Below are 22,181 nucleotides of genomic sequence, written 5' to 3'. Positions count from 1 at the left end.
CAACCCATCCATGAAAAAAAATTCTATAATATATCCAAGAAGTCACTTTTGGAGCTCCCTAATTATTAAGCAGTTTTCCTTTACATCAAGCCTAAGTCACTATGTTCCTCATATGTTTTAAGAACTATTTTTTTTCTTATTAGTCCAGAAATTTATCAGAGTGCAGTTGATTACCCTGAATAATGACAGTTCTGATTCCTGTGTGGTTACTGACATAGCAATACTACATCATGCTTTACTATAGATGAGAAACACAAAATGGTTATGGAATGAGTAATATGATGTGTGACTAGAGAAATTCTGTTCAAGATCAGCCTGAAGTACATAAGCTTACCGTTAGCATATCATCACATTTCATATCTGGTGTATCTCCATCTTCACTTTTATTGTAGAACTTTCGGAAAAAATTGAATGCCACAACTGTGTATAGGTAAACGACAACAGCCAGTAATCCTACAGTCAGTACAAGCTATAAAACAATGAAAAATATATTGGACACATGTGAAAATCATCAATCATTTGCCCAGTTTATTTAACACGTATATGGTAGGAAGTAACAGTAGTGAACACACAACGAGATTTACATCTAAGAAGCAAATGGAATCAGTACCTAATTAATGATCCTCACTGCTTGCTCTTACACCCTGAGTATAATGAGTGATTTATTTTCAGTTTCCTTTTCTTTATTTTAATCAGCTGTTAAGATTATTTTATGTAAGACTTGACTACATAATTAGCTAGGGAATCCACTGCACGTCTACATTCATACCGAGCAAAGATTAACCTTCACATGCAAATTGAGATCCATTGTTGATTTATAACATTAATATGAGACAGAAATGTCCATTATCATAATGATAACTCATATTTACATAACATTCAGGTTTACAAAGCACTTTCTTCACAACAACCCTGTGAAGTAGGAAGTATGAGGATTATTTTTTGCATTTTGGAATTGGGTGGTATTTATCAGTAAGGAAATATCTCCATATTTATAATGTATAATCTCAATTTAAATAATTTATATGCATCAAAAATATATCTATATGCATCAAAAATAAGTTTTGCTGAATATTTAGTATCATTTCTTTCCACATCATACCCTCTGACTGGGCAATTGATTCTGTTTTTGAAACTTTAAAATACAAGACTATTTAGAAAGTACCAATGTAAATAATTTAGCACTTGCTGTGTTAATATAATCAGAAGATCAAAGTGAAAGAGGCCAAAGCTTATCGGCTCAATCAGATTTCAGAGGCTATTCTCAATATATAATTGTCAGAATTTGAAAAGTCTACTTATGATTCTTTACCATGATGCAAAAGTATACTTTCGTTATGTGCAATTGAAGATATCATTTTATAGGATCTGTAGGTCTTTCAGTACAGAGCATAATGAAAACTTAATGACATTTAATAGACTAATATTTCCAATTTTTCTAGAGATATTATACACACACATACATATATATACTCTTCAAATAATACTCCACAATCATAACAATCAACTTCTTCTAATAGCAACGTGACACTTCTCTATCATTACAATACCTTCCCTCTGGGATTATCTTCCATTTTACACATTAATATTTGGTATGTATATAGTCATTTGCAAATTGAAATAAAACATGAGCTCCTTGAGGGCAGGGATCATATTTTTTACTTTTTTTGTACCCCTAGTATGTGGCATAGTGCCTGGCACATAACAGGGTTGAAACTGGTGGCTTATAATTTTAAAAGTACCTTATATGCTTATTTCATTGTATAATAGAATGTTTTTGCCACTTAAACCAATGTATTTTAGCATAATACCCAGAGAATAAAGTGACATTTGTAAAAATCCTGTGCTAGGAAAAAAATATGTATATGTATATATGTAAACAGATACATATGTTCTATATTTTATATATATTTTAGACTTCAGTATGTGTATATGTGTACACACACTCCCTCTTTATGAGTTCCTTGGTCTAGAGCGACAAACTGGTGCACCTCCTGTTCTTCATATGATAGCCCATCTGCTCTCTCCATACCTTTGCACAGAGGCTGTCTTTCATGTGTAGCCGTAATATTTCTGGTCTCCTTTCAAAGCTCAGCTCAAGCAATACCTCCTGCATGGGACCTTTCCTGATCCTTACAAGTTTCATTTCTCTTTTCAAAATTACCTTGTGATATCTCTATCAGTAGACACAGAGATAGAGCTAGAAATCTCTATATGGACATATATCTATATAGATATAGATATATTTGTCATGTTGTTTCCCCCAACAGAATGTAAATTTTTTGAAGAGAGAAACTTTTTTGTTTTGTCCTTTTACTCCAAGCTCCTAGTACTTAATGTTTGTTAATTGATTGAAAATAGTATTGAGTAGTATTGCAAATAGTATTGAATAGTATAGAATTGATTGAATATACTATTAAGAACTTAAAAGACTAACTTTTAAGTCTCTTCTTTAAAGTCACCAGATGCTAGGTAATCTGAACTATTATTACAGTTCCCAGACTTCATTCTGATGAATCTCCTGGTAGTCTCTTTAGGGAATTTGCTCTCTGCATCTTTATATCAACAAATAAAATAAAAGTGTAAACTTCCTTAGCTTAAATAGTAGCTCTTACATATAAACTCATCTGTAGGTATTGTGGAGCAGGAATTTCCTGGGTTCTATTTCTTCTACTGTCAAGAACACTCTGCTTGCTGTTCTGATCAGCTTTGTTGTTCTAAAACGTGCCTCAAATTTCTGCAGTGCATTGTGATCCAGTCTCACTGCTTTATCTTGCCTTGGGCCATTACAAATATCACATTTTATCCATTCAAAAGGTACCATTAGAAGACTGTCCTCTGAACTCCATATATAAAATGACCCCACTACATATCATGTGGTAGGTACCCAACTCACGGTTCGGAAATATATGGCATAGCTCTCTCTGAAACAAGTAGCATTGCCCTCATTGACTTTTTTATTCTATTTGTGAAATTAAATTGATGAACAATAACATATGCAAAATCAAAACGCCAGCAAGAAATTCATCAACAGTCTACGCTGTCACGGAAGCGGGAATGATCCAGCATCTCATTAGAATATGTCTCTGTCCCACTAACTGGTAAAAACTTGTTGAGCTTCTTAGGGTTTTCTCTGCTTTGTGGGCTGAGCAGATGTGATATAACAGGAAAAACACAGACTGAGAGTCAGGAGATAGGGTTTCTCATCCCGACTCTACCACTGACCAGGTATGTGAACCTTTGGCATGTTACCTGATATTTTCAGTCTATACTTTCTTCACCTATAAAGTGAAGATGTTGTATTAAATGATTTCTAAGGTCTCTTTCAGTTATACTCAGATTCTACTTGGCATAAGGATAATATACCATACATATAATAGCCACCTTATAAAGTTCTGTGTTGGGAAAAATACAAACAAATGGACAAACAACTATTCATCAGAACAAATCCCAGGCTGGCCATTTTGCAAAGTGCTGATATGAATTAAGAAGTCACTGGTTTTTTGGTTTGTTTGTTTGTTTTTTTGTTTTTCAAGCTGTTGTGGAAAAAGAAGTGGAAAGACTTTATCTACCTGTTTGCCATTGTGTGTCACTGAAGACAAGATGGTACGTAATGTCTTGAATCCCATAGCAATGTCAAGAAGATGTGCAGCAAAAAAGAAGTTATTGTAATGTCCAAGGACAGACATAGTCATGTACCAGGCTAAATAGAGAAATGACTATTGAGAAGAAACACAGAAAAAGAAAATTATCAGTCTGTCGTCAATTTGATACCATCTATCACTTTATTTACTACCAATCACTTTATTTACTTGATTATTCTTTCAGAATATAAGTAAATATTCTATGCAGTCATGTTAACTTGCTCTTTACAATTTCTTTTAGGTTGACTATTCCAGCTCATTAAAAAATCATCTTCAGGAGGGAGGAACTAATTACTAACTCTTGTGTCCTTTTCAGAACTTACTACAGTGCTCTGCACAAAGGTGGTCAGTAAATGTAACTGACTTATTACTCTACAATAAATCCAAGAGATTAGCAGATGATGCTTGGATTTTTTTTCATACTCCTCCCTTTATTTGAAGCAGAATAAAACTAACCTTGAGATGACATTCTAAGAGTCAGTGCTATTATAGGGGTAATGATGAAAGTTTGGATTAGGCTGGCAGAGGTATGAATGAAAAGGAAGCTGTTAGAATTTGGGGTCACATACTTATACGTGAAAGTTGAAGCTTTTGGAATAAATGAAATAGGACAGTGGAGCAAGAAGAGCAGAATGAAGATGGATCCTTTGGAATACATGCATATTTAAGGTATAGGTTAAAGAAGGGAAGCCAGCATCTAACTATTAGAGAGGAAAAAAGGAGGAGAATCAGGACACTGTGATGGTATGGAAAGTAAAGGAAAAGAGTTTCAATTTGGCAAGAAAATCTGTAAACATCTATCAAGTACAAACTCAATGTCAGTAATGATGCAGAGAGGTCAAAGAGAATGAAGATTGATAAAAAAAAAAAGTTGTTGGACTTGGTGACTGTTGACTTTGAAAGGCAGAGTGGTAGCATGTTAGAGATAGACACCCAAGATCTTAAGGGGCTAAGGACCTGATAAAGTAATAAAGGTTATAATTTTATTTGAACATCTGTTAAGCATCTACCATATACCTGAATAATGTTGTTTAATAAATATTTATTGAACTGAAACGAACGTGCAAGACATTTTTGCAAATCATTATGATCTGAGTAGAGTATGATGAATGAATAATGAAACATTTCAAAAGGTTAAGATCCTGGTGGATTATAGTGAGGGGGATCAAAGAAGGGTTCATGGAGAATGTGGAAGTTAAATTGGGCACTGAAGGAAGAGACATCAAGAAGAGACATCAAGACAACAAAAGCCTGGGGAGAGGAAAGGGAAAGATTAGATGTCTATTTTGTTTTATCTAAAAAAATTAAAAAATTTTCCCCAAATTACATGTAAAAACAATTTTGCATTGTTTTTTTTTTAATTTTGAGTTCCAATTTTTTTCCTTTTCTCCCTTCCTTCCCCCCTCCTTGAGAAGGCAAGCAATCTGATATAGGTAATATATGTATAGTCATGCAAAACATATTTCCATTAGTCATGTTGTAAAAGAAAACACAGACAAAAAAAATGAAAAAAAGTTTAACAAAGTATGCTTTGATCTGCATTCAGACATCATCAGTTCTTTCTCTGGAGGTGGATAGCATTTTTTATCATAAGTCTTTCCTAACCGAGAGAGATCTATTTTGGCTGGAATGCACTAAAGTACATGAAGAGTAGTATGAAATGAATCAGTGAAGATACACGGGAGCCAGATTATGGAAGGTCTTGAATTCCAGGATCAGAGATATATATTTGATTTGGTGTGCAGGGAGCGAGCACTGCAAGTTTTTGAGCAGAGGGATAGTATGATCAAAGTAGTTTCTAAGGAAAAAAGCTGGGGAGAAACAAATTAGAGGCCAGAACCTGGAGGCAGAAACATCAGTTAAGAAGTCATTACAACAGTCTAAAGAGAAAAAATGGATGGCTGAATGAAATTAGTTGAAGTAGGATCATGAAGAAGGGAACAAGGGTAGGAGGATTTTGAAGGCAGAATTGACAGGAATTAACAACTGATTGGCTATCTGAGGTGAAGGAGAGGGAAGATTCAAAGATGACTGTGAGGTCATGATTCCCAGTAACTTTGAGGATGGTGGTTCAATCAAATATACATAGAGAAATTTTAAGGAGGAGAGGTATAAGGAATAAATATGAATTAATTAAAAATGGAACTGGTGAGAATAACGTGGCTACAGAGACATTTTGATATAGAAAGATAGACAAATTGGGAAATTTAATAATAATAGTTGATGTGTATATAATACTTTAAGAGTACTATAAAATGTACACCTTATTCTCATTTGATCATCACAACGACCAGGTAAGGTAGGCATTATTACCCCCATTTTACAAATCAGGAAACTGAACCTCAAAGAAGTGAAGTGACTTTCCACTGGTCAGATAGTGGGCAAGTGACAGGGGTAGAATTTGAATCTAGATCTGTCGACTCCAAATTAATGCTCTTGAAAATTATCATGGAAAAAACATTACACTACTATTAAGACAGCACAGATTCTAATGTTGGCTTCAGCATTTATCAGTTGTTGGGCATTGTGATAAGCATTTTACAATTATTATTTCTTTACAGTTATTATCCTCACAACAACCCTGGGAGGTGGGTGCTATTATTATCCCCATTTTAAGGAAGAGAAAACTGATGTAGATGGAGGTTAAGTGACTTACACAGCTAGTAACGATTACAAGAGGCTGTCTGCTAAGGCTAAACGTACATAAGGACCTGGAAGGGGTCTTATGGGTAATCTGTTCTAATCCTCTTACTTTAAAATAAGGAAACTGAGTCTCAGAGGAGAGACTCAAGGTAACCCAAGGTAACATAGGTTGAAGAAGCAGGACTAGGATTCAAGCCCAAATTTTCTGACTCCAAACCCAGTACTCTGTCTACTATATTACATCTGCCTCTGGAGATAGGGTCCCCTTAGGGGTGTGAATGGAAGAAAAAAGTCTGGAAATGATGTAGTGGGGGAATGAGACAGGGAATTGAAAAGAGGTGAATAAAGGGATTTTAAGTACAAAGTAAACTCCTTGAGGGCAGGACTTGTTATATTTGAACTCCCAGGACCTGGCACAGAATAAGCACTAAATAAATGTAGGCACTACTACTAATGGAAAGCATCCAAGGGAGGGCTTAATAGATATTAGAGGTTTATAACTTTGTAGTAGGCCCGGCTGTATTTTCATAAGTTTTTTCCTGACAAAGCTCAGCAGCTCAGGACAAGAAGCAGATAACATAGATAATGGAAATTGTTTTAAGAAAAAAAAAAGTGAGAAAAACTCCTGGATAAAATCCATAAATACATTTTGAGAATGGGTAAGAAAATAGTACCTTAAAGCAGGCAGATTCCAATGGATCCATTATTTTTTAATGCTACTTTGACATCCTCAGAGACCCTATGTTTAGTCTAAAAATGCTTCTTAGTAAAAGAAAGGTTAATTAAGGAGAAGAGCAAAATAATTCCATATGCCTCTCCTTTCTGAAAATGTGATTTTGCCAGAATGAATATTTCTTCAAATATTTGTGTGACCTTTCTTTTTAATCTTCTCTAGATACTTGGGGTCTGGCAGTAAATAGGAAGTATTTGCTTTCTTAAAGGTATTCATACCTTTCAGATGTAAATTAATTTGCATCATAATTTCTTTTTATTTGTAAATATAGCACTTTCATTCTTTTAGCTGCTGAAAACAATCTGAATAAGTAGAGAAGAACTAAGTCATAATTTTGTTAGAAATTAACTTCATTAAGTAAACTGATATTTGGAAAATTTTAAAACATATACACAAAACTTCTTTTGCATCTTATAAATGATAAAAAACATCACTAAGTTACATCTAATTTTGTAGTAGATTTATTAAAATAAGCTTACATTGTCAGTGAAAACAACTCCTAGTTTCCACATCTGATACTTCACATCAATTGAATTCAGCCTGGAATGGTGAAAAAGAACATCATCTGTGAGAATGCACACACACACACAGACTTGGAATAACCCTAATGAATTCATTTTACTACTCTGCATGACAAAGCATTCCAGTGGATAAATACCAATCCCATTTTTAAATGTGTCAAGAGAAGTGGGTAATCCATTCCAACAACTTCCAGAGTGTAAAAGTAAAACAAGCTTTAAATGTCGTCTCCTGCCATTTAAGAATATGACCTCTGATTCTGTCCCCAGGAGACCTTTCGTGTTTTTCATTTTTTAAAGGCTGCATTAGCTTTATCTTAGGTAAAAATACAAATTCCTTCCAGTTTGCATTCCTGCAACTTGAATACTACATGCACCCACATATGTACATCTGTGCATATATATTTTTGACAGTCATCAAAATATTTAAAATTTGCGCATCTCTGTGTCTTGCACTGATTGTCCCCCAAGCTTGGAATGCCTGGAAATGTCCTCCCTCCTCACCTCTTCCACGTAGAATTCTCTCTTTCTTCAAGATGCAGCTCAAGGAGCATCTTCTCTATGAAGCCTTTTCTGATTTCCCTCAACTGCTAGTACCTTCCCTTCCAAATCAACCAGTTTTTAAACTACTTCTTATGCATTTATAGTTATTCTCTTTATACCTACTCCATATATGCTAATGTATAAATAGGGATTGTTTCACTCTCTGTATTGCCAGTGCCTGGCACATAGTAGGCAGTTAATATATGCATAAATCTCACAAGCACAGACCATCCTGTGCTCTGAAGTTGGTTTCCCTTTGTATCAACTGTTTTATTCTCTTTACAGAACTGTTTACACTTAAAACAGAACTTAACTTCTGGCCAATTACAAGCAGTTGCTAATGGCTTTTTGAAGGTTTTTTCCTACCTCAACAGAAGTTAGGTTTCTTTTGCCACTGCATATGTAGTGAATAATGAATTTGCCTTTAATGCTGTACTCTTTACTTCATCAAAAACAGAGCTCTTTAGCAGGTCCCATATGATCTTGTAGCTGTTGTCACAAGCACTGAAGCTTCCTTCAGCCACACATCCAAATGGATAAGGACATCATTGTACTCACAGAGATAACTACTAAACGAAATCCAACTGATATTTTGCTAACACTATGATACAGCTGAACAAAATTTCATATGGTTATTATCTAATGTCATTGATGATCCCTAAATGGGTAAGACTGATGACTGATTTTATGAACCCTTACAAAACTTTTCTATGTTTTAATAATCTTTTCTTTCAGGAAGTGCTCCTTTAAGTCAAAATCACATCCAATTCACTATACTTGAAACCTATTATTTTTTAGTTCAATTACTTTGGTGATTAAAAAACAAAACAAAACAAGACAGGTAGTCGGTGCCCTTATAAATTTATATGGCTTTATTTAGAGAGATAGTAACTTACAGTGCAAAGAGTATTAGACAAGGAGTAAGAAAACCCTGGTTCTAGTTCTGGCTGTGACTAAGATATGTGACTTAGAGCAAGCCTCTTTTTCTCTTTTGCCTCAATTCACTGTACAATGAGATTAGGCTAGTGGGTGGGGAACCTGCCCCCCCCCCCCCCCCCGTGGCTTCAAGGCATGAGACAGTCCTTCTAACTTTACAATTCTATGATTTAATTATGTTATTTATGTGGATATAGTCGCTGTCTATCCTTTGTTTGACCTGTTTTTATAGGCTAAAGAACCTTGGTTCTTTAATCTCTTTTTTTATATGACTTATTTAATAACTTATGAATTATTATACTTATTTTAAACTTCAAGAGATGTCTCCTAGTTCCTGTATATTGTGATTTGATGAACAAGCATCTGCTTACTCTATCCACATTCTTCATGGTTTCTTAAGACTTTGATCATAGTCTCTGCCTTTGTCTTTTGAAACTGAAATATCCTCATTTTAAGTTTATTATCACTTCATTTCTTCAACCATTTTAGTTCTCAGAGCATCCTGAAGTGCACATTTCTTTTTAAATGTTGATATCAAAACAATACAAAAAAGTCTAATTAAAGAATGGTTTTAGTTAGAAAAGTAGTGTTACTTTCTGGATAAAATGCTATGCTAATATATGCTAATACTACCTTTGCTCCTACAGTACGATGGTTTTGGAGATGCTATGCTAGTTGTTGGTCTTCGTTTTTGAAAAAGATACTCATTAGTAATGCTGTGCTAACAAGTAACTGAAAGGACTAACAGACAAGCTACCATATTTCCTATGGTATATGCAAAAGAAGATTTTTCTTTGATTTAGAACTCTCAGAGTTACATTATGTATTAATTGCCCTCCAGTGTACCAAAGGAAAATCAGAGTAGCTAACTTGAGGAAAGTGCTATGGTGGCTGTCCTGAGGTCTCCACGGTGATTTAGAGTTTTTTTTCACACTAAATTATGGTTTTGACTAGACATGTGACTTTCAGAGGTACTGTTAGAAATAACAGGATATTGTCATCATAAGCCTATGAGCAAGATTGGTTCAGAGTGAATCTTTCAACTAGGCATTTACAAATGTATTTGTTTGTTTGTATGTGTATGTATGTATACACACACATACACATATATACAAATGTGTATATGTATATATCTGTATTTATATACACGTGTGCACACACACACATATATATACATATATATATTTTAACTACACTGATTCAAAAGATAAACTGATTTGTAACTGAGTATAAGAGGATATAGGTGACATATAGATTGTACAGCTATGATGAAGAGGGGGTTGAGAGAAGGAAACAAGGGAAAGGGACAGGGGAGGGGAGGGGAGGAGCAAATGTCTAGCTACCTACCATTTTTTTTGCCCTCACCAATCCAATTGCACAGATCTATGTAGAATAGGACCACAGATAACTGCATATAACTGAAAGGTGGCAATCTTTTTGATACACACTTGTCTAGCTTTTCCTTTTATCTCAGATGATCTCTAAGTTTATTTACACACTATCACTAAAACAATTATTTTTATTGCAGAACATATTCAAATTTTACAAAGATTTTGAAAGGTTGCATAAGCATAGGTCTTTTTTTAGGCAATTGTGGTTAAGTGACTTGTGCAGGGTCACACAGTTAGTGTCAAGTGTTTAGTCTAAGGCCAGATTTGAACTCAGGTCCTCCTGACTTCAGGGCCAGTGCTCTATCCACTGTGCCATCTAGTCACCCTTTTTTTTCCAGCTAGGCAATGGAGTTAAGTGACGTGCCCAGGGTCACACAGCTAGTAAACTCTATCCACTGCGTCACCTAGCTGCCCCTAAGCATAAGTCTTTTAAAGATAAAGAAAGTATCATTTACAGAAAGAAGAATTTCCACACCAGCCATTCTCCAAACTGATGAAGTCACAGTATCAAACTCTCTCCTTCTCCTCCTCAAAAAAATTTATAAAAATCAGGAAAGCAGAGTAATGTTGTGGATGACAACATTATTTAAAAAAAGTGTGCATTAAAGAAAAGAAAAAAGACCAGGAAAAAAACACCCTTGATCTTAATTTTCTTTTTGAAATATGGTTACTTTGCTTTTTATATTCCCATAATTTATCATGAGGAAGATGTCAGTAACTAGTGGAATAGTGAGTTTTTAATTACTCTTCAACAAAATGAAAAAAAAAATTATCCTTCACCAAAGAAAGCCAGATTGTGAACAGATAACTTAGTAGGACAATTGGGGAGCTTTTCAAAATGTTGAATTAGTATGTGTTGATTGGTTTTTATGAAGCCTAAATCTCACATGTGATTTCTAAATTATGTAGTTATTTGATTCATTAAAAGGGATTTACCATCTAGTTTATAGTACAGTATAGCTTCAAAGAGGAAGATGAAAGCAATATCAAGAATGGAATATTCATCATACAAGTAAGAGTAGACAAGGCTCTATATGTCCCAGTCTCCTAATCATCTTCCTTTCATGAAAGTGTATAGATCACAATCTCTTTCAATCTAGAACTCAGAGAAATTTGAAACATGTTTCTGAATATTTTTGAAAAAGGATATTATAAAAACCTTTTTTTTCTTTTTGGCCTAGTAATAGGCATCACTTACAGTTTCTTTAGTGAACTAATTTTGTTCCTCAGACAAAAAGACCCTTGCCAAAGATAAATAACTCATATTTGTTTGCCTTTACCTTGATAATAATAAAGTGGAATCCCTAGCTTCTTCATTAATGGTATGCTTGACTTTATTATTGACAAAATATATGCTTGCTAATATATGTAACTTGCATTTAGCAATTAATAATTAACATAGAAACATCGTTCTTTAGGTCTGGGGAATAAAACTAAACTAATGGGAAAAGATCAAACATCTCACAGATAAAATACTACAGAGACATAAAATATCTAAATCCATCCATACTTATTAATATTTTCTGTTCTCTTCTTTTTAGGGTGGCAAAAACATCTGTGATATGGAAAGATGAGGAATGAATTTTTAAATGCTTGATTTTAAGGCGGAGGAAATACTCACACAGCTGATAAGGAGCTATCTTTCTTTGGCTTTTTCTTTTCTCGTGCATCACTGAAATCTAGAGCGGCTTTATCCATGCCGAGTAATTCACTGATTCTATCTCGGCCATAGAATTCTCCATACTTATCCATAACCTGAAAGTAAGAAAAAGGAAGAAACATAATTTTGCTATTTTCAAGTCCCAAATAAATTTCATTTTCTTCATGTGAACACAAACATTAAGGTTATCACAGTGCTTCATAATAAACAAATAAAAACAATTAAAGCCTCTCAAAATATACTACTTGAATATGGCTCATCCGCTTTAGCCTCACTGGCCCTCAGGAATCTATATATTGTAGGCATAGCAGCTGTTTAATTCATTATTCTCTTCACTCATAGGGAGCTATTCGTTATCATAAACAAGTCTACCACTACCTGCTGTTCATTTACTTCATTAGGAAGTGAAGAACCCAGGCTCTAATCTGGGTAAAAAGTAGACTTGCAGTCCACCCTCACAAGGCTGAAGTCAAGATTTTGGCCTTTCTGTTCATCTCTGTTCTGGGATTCATTCACTCCTGGACTATCCGCCATTTCTGTTATAGCTCCCGAAATAACACTAACAATAAATATGAGGGAGAAGAGGGAAGAGAGGAAGAGCAGAAAGGATAAAAAAGAGGAGGAACAGGGTGTAATAGTGAAGTCGAAGAGAGGTGATACAAAAGAAAAGGTGAGTGAGAAAACAGATAAGAGAAAAACTAATGAGGAGGAAGAAAAAGGGAAATCTAAGTTTAGTGGATAAGGAAAAGCTAATTTTGTAGGCATAGGTTTTTAGTGTAATAAACACACATAACAAACAGCAGCAGCAATTAAAATGGCATTTATGAATATATTTTTGAAATATTATGTCATCAGGAAAGGTTTTCAGTTTGTAATATCCTAAACTTTAAAAGACTGAAGCTCTGTTGGAGTTAAGCAGGGTCTCAACATGAAAAATGTATTTCTTATTTGCTGTCAATAAAATTTAGGAACTATCAACAACATGGCCAATACATGGCCCAGAACCAAATGGGTTTCCCCAGACCAGGTACATACTTGAAGGAATTCTCACAACTCATTTTCTTTAACTAGTACTCAGGGTTTCCTTCTGAGAATACTAAAATGTGTCTCATATCTAAGTTTCTACAGAAAGGCCTTGGGCTCCAATGCAAGAACTCAGGTTAATAATCTATCAAATTAAGTATAGGTTTTATTTTACTGCAGAATAAATATGAAACACAAAGGTTTCACATTAGAGCTAGTCAACAGTCCAGTCAGCTCACTTTCCCACACCAGGGAATTGGAATTAACCCATGAATTATGAATTCTCCAGGTTTATTGTACTTCTCTGGGCTTAATGCTTCCTCTACTCTCCTCCACACACACACCAATCCAAAGTGCCTCCTGACTCCTCTCTCTCTCTCTCTGGTTTTTTCACATTGTAGCTCTTTATGCTTCCATGGTTCTGCCCTTTGCTAGGTCTAGGGACTTACAAACTTGCTCTCCAACTCCGGCATTTTCTGGAAACATCTCCTCCTCTAGGAGACTGAGTTCAGAAAATTTTCCAGGAACTCCTTAGTTATTCCTCCTCAGCTGTTCGACTGCTGCCAGCTTTCTCATTCCTGGAACTCCAGACTTAACTGAGGAATTCTTGTCATAGTTCTAGCACCTATCTACTCTGGGGCCATGTGGTTCCTCTTTTCCTGGGGCCAACACGTTAGTAACAGAAAGGAAATGCAGATAGGGAGGTCTTTCCTCCAGGAAATGAGATTCTTTTTCCCCCCAAAACTTAGTTTGTTACAGGGCAGCTGAAGTTCTAACAGTTCAGAGATAAGGAGCCATAACTTAGGATGTTAAAGGACAAAATCAATTAACTATAAATAGGTTCAATAAAGGATACAGAATCAATTTAATCTTCTCATTTGTTAAATCCTCTAAAAGTACATACTCTAATTATTCATCTATTCATGTAAACTCTAGTTTCAGATAAGAGGTTTCTTTTGAACTTTTACTTTTTTGATTTAAATAAAAAATGAGCAATAGCAACTGACAGGGTATAGGCCCTGGAAACCCACTCTCCCCTCCCCCCACCCCAACTTCCCCTGAACTCTCCCACATGGCCCTGGCTCATCTCAGTATAATCCTTTCAACTGTCCATGCTTTGTAGCTTTGACTCAGCCCCAATCTACAATTCTGTTACCTCTAACCCAGCCCAACCCTCACATTGTCTGCACCTGGCCCCACCCTAGGCCCCCACTCCTTCATTCCATTTAAACCCCTTCCTGTGTCCCAGGTCCCTGCCATTCACCTGGGCCACCTGGACCTTCTGGGTCCTTCTCTGTTACCTCCCAGTCATCTCAGACTACTTGACCACTCCTAGATCCTTTCCACAGTCTTTCTGTATACAAGGTCCATCTTGCCTCCCATTAAATTGCTCAGATTTCTTGAGTCTGGCCTGGCTGTATTGGCATCACAAAGGCTCATATTACTTAAGAGTCTGGCCCACTTGTCAATACAAGTGTCACAAATGCTCAGATTCTTAAAATCTGGCCAATAGTGTGAATTCTTAAAATCTTGCCCACCTCAATTGGTGCTCTAATAAACCTTATCTCTGACTGAAAGAAGGCTTGAGTCAAATTCATTTGAGGCAGGACCTGCATCTTTTGCCCTTGAATTTCAGGGTTCCCAGCACCCCTAGACAGTAACAAAGTGCTGATCCATTTACAAGTGATTATTTTAAAACTGTGCTTAAACTAGGCATGTGAACACTGTGTACAAAACAAGTATGTGAAAAGAGAGGAGGGCCACTTTTTTCCCCCTGCAACTACGCCTAGGCAAGCTATTCTGAGCTGGAATATTTCCCTCAGATTTCATGTGGAATACAAGGTGAGTTGTCATTAGGTGATCAGAACCCTTCAAAAAATATTTAAAAGGATCATGAAAAATAAAGAGCAATTCAAAAGCACTAAAAGAAAACCCTACTGAGGAACAATCTTTCAAGGTGAGATAATTTTTAAAAATCCAGTCTTCGTAACTGCTTTTTACTTTTTAATTCCTATAGTGGAAAGGAAGAGGCAAATTTGGGGTTTTAGCCAGAGATCACATAAGATAATCACTTTGGGACAACCGTGACTTTCTTTATCATTTCAGAGGTTTTTTTTAAAACCATTTTAGATCAAAATGTACAATGCGATTTTAGATTCAGCTGAGTCAGAGGTGACTGTAGTGTAGAGAGTTATTGGGCATTTATTTGGCAACTGGATAGAATAGTTATTTTAAAAATTCTATTCTTTAAATTCAGATTCCAATCTAACTCTTGAAACAATGTAAATAGGCATGTAAAATATTCTGATTCCCATTTTACACAATGATTCAATACTAATTGCATACAAAAATTAAAATTTGCATTGTACTTCAAAAGGGTGGTGGAAGAATACAGAAACTCCCTTATAAAAAACATTACCTTTCTTTTTACAAATTTGTCCCAATAGTTGTTGGGAAATGACCTAAAAAAAAGAGAAAGAAATGCATTATTTTATACATCAAGCATGTAAACAGAAAAAAAATCATACATATATTGGGAAAACAGCTAGTAATTTATTTTTACTAAATCTTCAAACATATATTCTCTTTAGAAACAAATAATCAATTCAATTCAATAAAAATTTATTAGATGCCTACTGTGGGTTGTAGGGGCACTTAGGTGGTAAAGTAGATAGAGTGCCAGCCCTGGAGTCAGGAGAACGTGAATTCAAATCTGGCATCGGACATTTACTACCTGTGTGACTCTGGGCAAGTCACTTAACCCTGTCTGCCTCAGTTCCTCATCTGTAAAATGAGCTGGAGAAGAAAATGGCAAACTACTCCAGTATCTCTGCCAAGAAAACTCCAAATAGTGTCATGAAGACTCAGACACGACTAAATCGATATAACAACAAGTGGGCGGAGATCACAAGATGTGCATATTAAGATACTGAAGAAAAATATACATATATCATACAAAGGGATACAAACATATATATGTATAATACATGTTGATATATCTACTGTTTATATTTTAAAATCTGTTACAAGGGAAGAGTTGCTGAGGAATCAGAACGATGTATTTAGAAATAAAAGTAATGTAAGAGGAAAGATATCAAAGATAAATGAAAACAAAATAAGGACCAAGCATAAACTAATGTCCATAAAAGGGATAATTATGAGTAAAATTCTCATTAAGAAAGTTGTTTTTTAAGTTACAAACTTGCCAGTATATATACTGCCTTTGTTACTTTTTTGTTATAGGTATTTTAGCCTGTTTTTAGTTGCATAGTATCCTAGATAAAGCTAGAAAGGTTCTAAATGCCATCTAGTTCAGCTGCCTCAATGAAATAATACAAACTTTTCAAGAAATAATGTATGACAATTTTTTGTACTTAAAGGAATGATTTTCTTTCCTGAATTGACATTTACCTGTAATACTCAGAAGCCATTAAAAGTTGGATAATGACTCCATGGACTTAAAGTAAGCGAAAAATTATTTTTTTCCTTTAAGATTGTATAATTAATTTATCTAGTACATCTTATGTTACTCTGTTTGATGACATTTCAACACAGTTAGGATCATATGTGCCTATGTAGTTATGTGTGAAGTTCAGTATTTTGACCTTAATGTCATTTATTTCCTTTGAATGAATATTTTTTCTTGTCTTTGTATTTTGAGCTGAGATAATCCCATTCCTGGAGATTAGGTAACTCTAGTAGCACATTCCCAGCAACAAATGGTAATAGATGGTGAATTCTGTTACTACTGTGGGATTGAACTAAATGACATTTTTATTAGAATCTTCAAAACACAAGGGGGTAAAAATGATGACATCATCAGGAGGCTGACTACTCAGTGTTTTGATTTTCTTTGTTAAGTCTATAACTCAAATGACTTCTGACTACACTGCAGCTTCTCTAGAAAAATTTTTTTTAACTTTTTGAAATTTTGGAGCACAAATATTTCCAATACAATTCTATACTCACTGAGTATTGATTACAAGTCTATCCCATTGGCCTTTAATATCATCTTCAGAAGGCTGTTCTGTAATGTAAAGCCCATCAAATTCCAATTTTCGTGCTACTTCCTTTTCTCGCTTAAAAATAACCAATGGAACCTGCAGTTGAAGAGTAAATGTGTTCAGAATTAGTATAAATTTTCTGGTATCTTCAGTGGCTAGTATCAGTACAAAATAGTTGTTAGGGGAAAATATTTCTCACGTATTTAAAGGAAACCAAAAATTAAGTTAAAACAAACTAATGATAATACTAAAACATTACAGTTTGCTACACATATGGGTATACATATTTTTTCACATGCATAAGAAACTAAAAATGCTTATCTAAATAGAACTACAGACAGTCTTATTTTCAAACAAAAATTAAAAAGACAGTGATGATTATCTAAGAGGGTATTTTATTCAGCTGTTTATATGTGGGGAAAATTGGTGAGGATATCCTTCACCAATTCACCAATTTGATTCCCTCCCCACCTCCCCAACCCAACTGATCAAATTAAAGAAGGGATAGGTAGGTGAATCAACAAAGTGTCAGCCTCTGCCTGAAACCATACCACTCCCAAGGAGATAGAACAAGTCACCTCCTAAAGCAGTCATTCTACTTTTAGACAACTGTAATTATTTAGAAAGCTTTGCTTGATATCAAATAAACTGACTTCTTTGCTCCTCCCACTCATTGTTTATAATTCTGTCCCCAGGGACCAAACAGAACAAATCTAATACCTCCTTTAATTGACAATCCTTCAAATGCTTGAGGACAGCTATCATATTCTCCCCCAAGACTTCTCTTCTCCAGGCTAACCATTCTAGTTCTTCCAATCTATCCATATACTACATGGACTCGAGACTATTCACCATTCTAGCTGATATCCTCTGGGTACTATTCAGCTTTTCAGTGTCCTCCTCAACTATGGTGCTCAGAATTGAATATAATATGCCAGATGAGGTCTGAAAAGGGCAGTATATGACCCTCTTAATGAAGCTGAAGACTGAATTAGGTCTTTTGATTTTGAAGTCATACTGCTGACTCTTACTGAATTTACAATCTGCTAAAACCCCTAGAATTTTTTCAGACAAACTAATTTCTAATCATGCTTCTTCCATATTTTAATCATGAAGCCGATTTTCTTTGTACAAGTGCAAGACTTTATATATGCCTACTGAATTTTATTTGATTAGATTTAGCCCAGTGCTCTAGGTCCAGAGGTATCACCAGACTAAAATGTAATTGAGAAATATTTAACAAAATAAATAAAAATACAATAAAACATAGATACTGTTAATGTGATTTTCTAATTCAACATGAGCCCACAGGGATCCTTACGTATAGTTTAATGGCCCTTGGCTTCTCTTTGAGTTTGATATCACTCCTCTAGCTATTAAGATCCTTTTGGATTCTGACTGTCATTCACAGTGTTAGCTCTCCCTCTGTAAATCTGATTAGCATACATACCATAGATTCCTTTATCAGTTGTTGATTATGTTAAAATGTTAATCTTGATATCCAATTGGCTCACTATCTAATCTACTGATCCTTTACTCCTTACTAGCACATCAAAACCAACATTTTTAAAGGTTAATTCGTCACTAACCCTTAAAACCTATTCTTTCCCATGACTCCATATTTCTATGGATGGTGCACCACTCTTCCAGTTAAATCTTGTAGATATCTTTGATTCTTTCCCCCTCCTCATTCCCTATATCTAATTTGTCAGCAATCTGCATTCATAACAGGCCAATCATATCTAATATAACTTTAGAGTGAACCAGGTTATAGTGAGATTGCCAAGTGATTACTGAATGCTATATAATTTTACACTTTTAACAGGTAATTCAACTAAAAGTTGCTCTGAATGTAGTACAGGGGATAATTGAGGAAGGCAAAGTAGTAGTAGATGTGATATAAAAATTGAAAAAAAGGAGGTAGAAGAAATACAAAAAAAAAAATAGATAGGAGGCATTTTAGTGGGACAATGAATGGAGTGCTAAGAAAAGAAAGTGAGATCAGAAGTCTGAAAGTCAATGCATGCCTGAGTGAGGTACTTCATTAAAATGTCTATTATTTTTAGTTGGAAAATAATTCTTTGAATTTTAGTCAAATAAATGGAAGGTTGCAACAGAATTAGAAACTATTAGAAACTGTTGGCAAAAAGCATATCAGAAGAGTAAGCTGCTCTCAAGAGGTAGTTTAGCTAATCTATAAGGTGCATACAGTATTTGATGAAAGCCCTTAATTATCCTACCAGTACTCTAGATTTTATTCTAGAGGATTGAAAATTTTCTTTCCAAGTTGAAGGGTCAGAATGGTTTTGACTATAGAAAAACACACACACACAAATACCTTTGTGGTCCCTTAGTATCTTACTTTCAAGCAATAGTATCCAATGATGCAGAAGAAGGAGATAACTGTGTGGAGAATGGCGAGAATCCGAAGTGTAGGCTCCATGTAGCCACTGCTCTCTTCTAGAACATAGTGTACTGTAATGAGTCGATGTGATGGACTGTCCAAACTACTTATTCTGGAATTTTCACTTGCACTTGGGGAAGGAATTTCCTTTCCTTCTACCACAGAAGAAGTGGAGACCTAATTAAAACCATTTAGAGCCCAATCAGCTTCTTGAAATTAAAAGGCATTACTTTCATTTTTAAACACAAGATGATATAACACTAGAGACATGCTCTTCTTTTTAAAGGTAAATAGTTGAACATGGAGTTTTGTTTTTTTTTTTAGGCAATTGGGGTTAAGTGATTTGCTCAGGGTCACACAGCTAGTAAGTGTCAAGTGTTTGGTCTGAGGCCGGACTTGAACTCAGGTCCTCCTGACTTCAGGGCCGGTGCTCTATCCACTGTGCCACCTAGCTGCCCCCAGAACATGGAGTTTTCTAAAAAAAATGAAGAGACTAAAAGTAAAAGGATTTATGTCACAATGTAGATTACCATTTTGTAAAAAAAGGTAGTAATATGGGGATTTGAATCCTTTAAAAATTTTTTCTGATCTAATAGAAATAAGCTGGAACCTAAGCTGGAACACAGGGAGAAAAGCAGACGACAATTTTCCATAAAATTAAACATGATAAAGTATAGCAGTGAAATATTCCAGTGAATCATTCTAGTATTTCTAACAGCCTAATTGTAATCAGACAGACTAGCCTGGGACTAATAATGGGGAAGCCCATGTTCAAGAAGGGTTTCTCTGCCAATGGTCTCAATTTGATTAGGATTAATAAAACTAAGCTTGGTCTTTCCAAAAATTTCAAGAATGTAATTGAGTACCTACAAGTTTCCCTCTTTTATGAAATCATACTTTAAAATGGCTATAATAGATATACTCAGCTTACACATTTGTGAAACTTTAAAACTCTAATTTCATTTCCAGAATTCAACATGTAGCATTTAAAATAAAGAAGAGATATGCATACCTTATAAAAGAGCAGGATAAAGTTGATTGCAAATGCAACAAATAGGGCTAACATCCTCATGTTGTAAAAGTTGCGAGCAAAGTAGTTCTGAAGATGATTTAAAACAATATCATGTTAAAACATCATTAGAAGGTGGGATCTGGGACTTACACTCCATGAAATACTTGCTGACCTGTCTAAAACCTTTTTAGCATAAAAAAAATTACTCCAAATAAACATTACTCAGCTGAAGTAACTAAGAAACACTTGAGTTATCCAGTAACCAGTCTTCCTGAACTCCCCAGATTTCAGAATGATTTCAAATCATAAATATTAAAGAACAACAAGAATAAAGAGTGTGGGGGAGGTATTCTCCTTTGTTTTGTTCTTCTACTCAACAATTACCAAAAAGGAAAAAAAACCCAACCCAACAATAACAACAACAACAAAAACAAAACAAAACAATGTAGTCAGGATAACCCAAAGATTTGGAGATTATACCCAATACATGATAACTGGTCACTCAGTATTCTGGTTATTTAGCAATCATTGTAAAAACCTGATCTTTCTGGGTAAAAGCTAAGAAGCAGAAAGAAGTGATTGGAGCCTGAAGAACACTACAGACATATTTCTTTAGGATACGGCTGGTCATGGAGTCCAGCTGAAGTGAAGGGGCATAAATGGTAGGCTAGGGCAGAGATCTACAATAATAAATGTTGGCCATCAGAAGCAGTGACAGAAACGGCAAGCAGAAGACAATCTGACTTTAGAAAGAAAATCAGTAACAGAAACCAAAGACATAGGAGCTCTACAGTCTGGCAGAAAAGCTCCTAAAGTAAGCACTGCTACATGGAAATCAACCACAGGTCTGCTCTGTAGTGTCTATGGAGTACTAAGGTGATATCTTCAATTTAGAAACCCTAATGGGCATCAATGAGCTTTCCTAAGGTCTTATTAGGCATAGAGTGGTTATTTGTGGTGATACACAAAGAGACCAAATATTGAGGAAGCAGGTTTAGGTAATGTGGCACAGAGGAAAGAGTAACGGATTTTGAGTTAAAGAATTGTGTTTAAATCCTTGATCCATCACTATCTGTATGACTGCAGTTGTTCTGTTGTGTCTGAATCTTGGTGACTCCATTTGGGGTTTTCTGGGCAAAGATACTGGAGTGGTTTGCCATTTCCTTCTCCAGTTCATTTGACAGATGAAGAAACTGTGGCAAACCCGGTTAAGTAATTTGCCCAGGCTCACACAGCTAGTGTCTGAGGTCAGATTTGAACTCACAAAGATAAAAGTCTTCCTGACTCCAGGCCTGGCATTGAATCCACTGCATCACCTAGCTGCCCCTGTATGACTGTAGGAATGTCCCTTAACCTTTCTAGCCCTTATTCTTCTCATGTGTAAAATGAAGGGTTTGGAATAGATGGACTCTGAGGTCTCCTCCAGCTTTAAACCTGATCCTATGACCCTTGAAGAATTTTTGAACCTTGTTTTTCTTCAAAGTTCTGAGTGTTCTATCTATGAAGACAAAACAAAACAATTGCTGCCCTCAAGTCTACAAACAGAGCTGATGACTTCATTTTATAAAAGTATCTGTTAAAGTATCATCTTTACTGCCATCACTTGCTTCTTAGTTGTATGTACAAAGAAGGTGCATCACTGCATAATGAAGAAACCTCAAACAGTGTTT

The 22,181-nt window shown here is 35.2% G+C and overlaps 1 protein-coding gene across 1 annotated transcript in view; it reads right to left on the bottom strand.

Moving 5' to 3' along the window:
• LOC114050041 (ryanodine receptor 2) overlaps nt 1-22,181 on the bottom strand; it is an 811,539-nt gene that overhangs the window by 31,021 nt on the left and 758,337 nt on the right. The window contains exons 94-101 of the mRNA XM_027871576.1: nt 20,512-20,598; nt 19,458-19,676; nt 17,061-17,191; nt 15,511-15,553; nt 12,030-12,163; nt 7,500-7,560; nt 3,573-3,719; nt 335-469 (exon numbers count right to left, since the gene is read on the bottom strand). Of these exons, the coding sequence (XP_027727377.1) occupies nt 335-469; nt 3,573-3,719; nt 7,500-7,560; nt 12,030-12,163; nt 15,511-15,553; nt 17,061-17,191; nt 19,458-19,676; nt 20,512-20,598 (957 nt within the window). The remainder of the gene's footprint in view (nt 1-334; nt 470-3,572; nt 3,720-7,499; nt 7,561-12,029; nt 12,164-15,510; nt 15,554-17,060; nt 17,192-19,457; nt 19,677-20,511; nt 20,599-22,181) is intronic.

Source organism: Vombatus ursinus, unplaced genomic scaffold (assembly GCF_900497805.2).
Source record: "Vombatus ursinus unplaced genomic scaffold, bare-nosed wombat genome assembly UNPS02014798.1, whole genome shotgun sequence".
NCBI classification, from domain to species: Eukaryota; Metazoa; Chordata; class Mammalia; order Diprotodontia; family Vombatidae; genus Vombatus; species Vombatus ursinus.
Note: the sequence above shows the minus strand (reverse complement) of the source record. Positions and strands in the feature narration are given on the sequence as shown.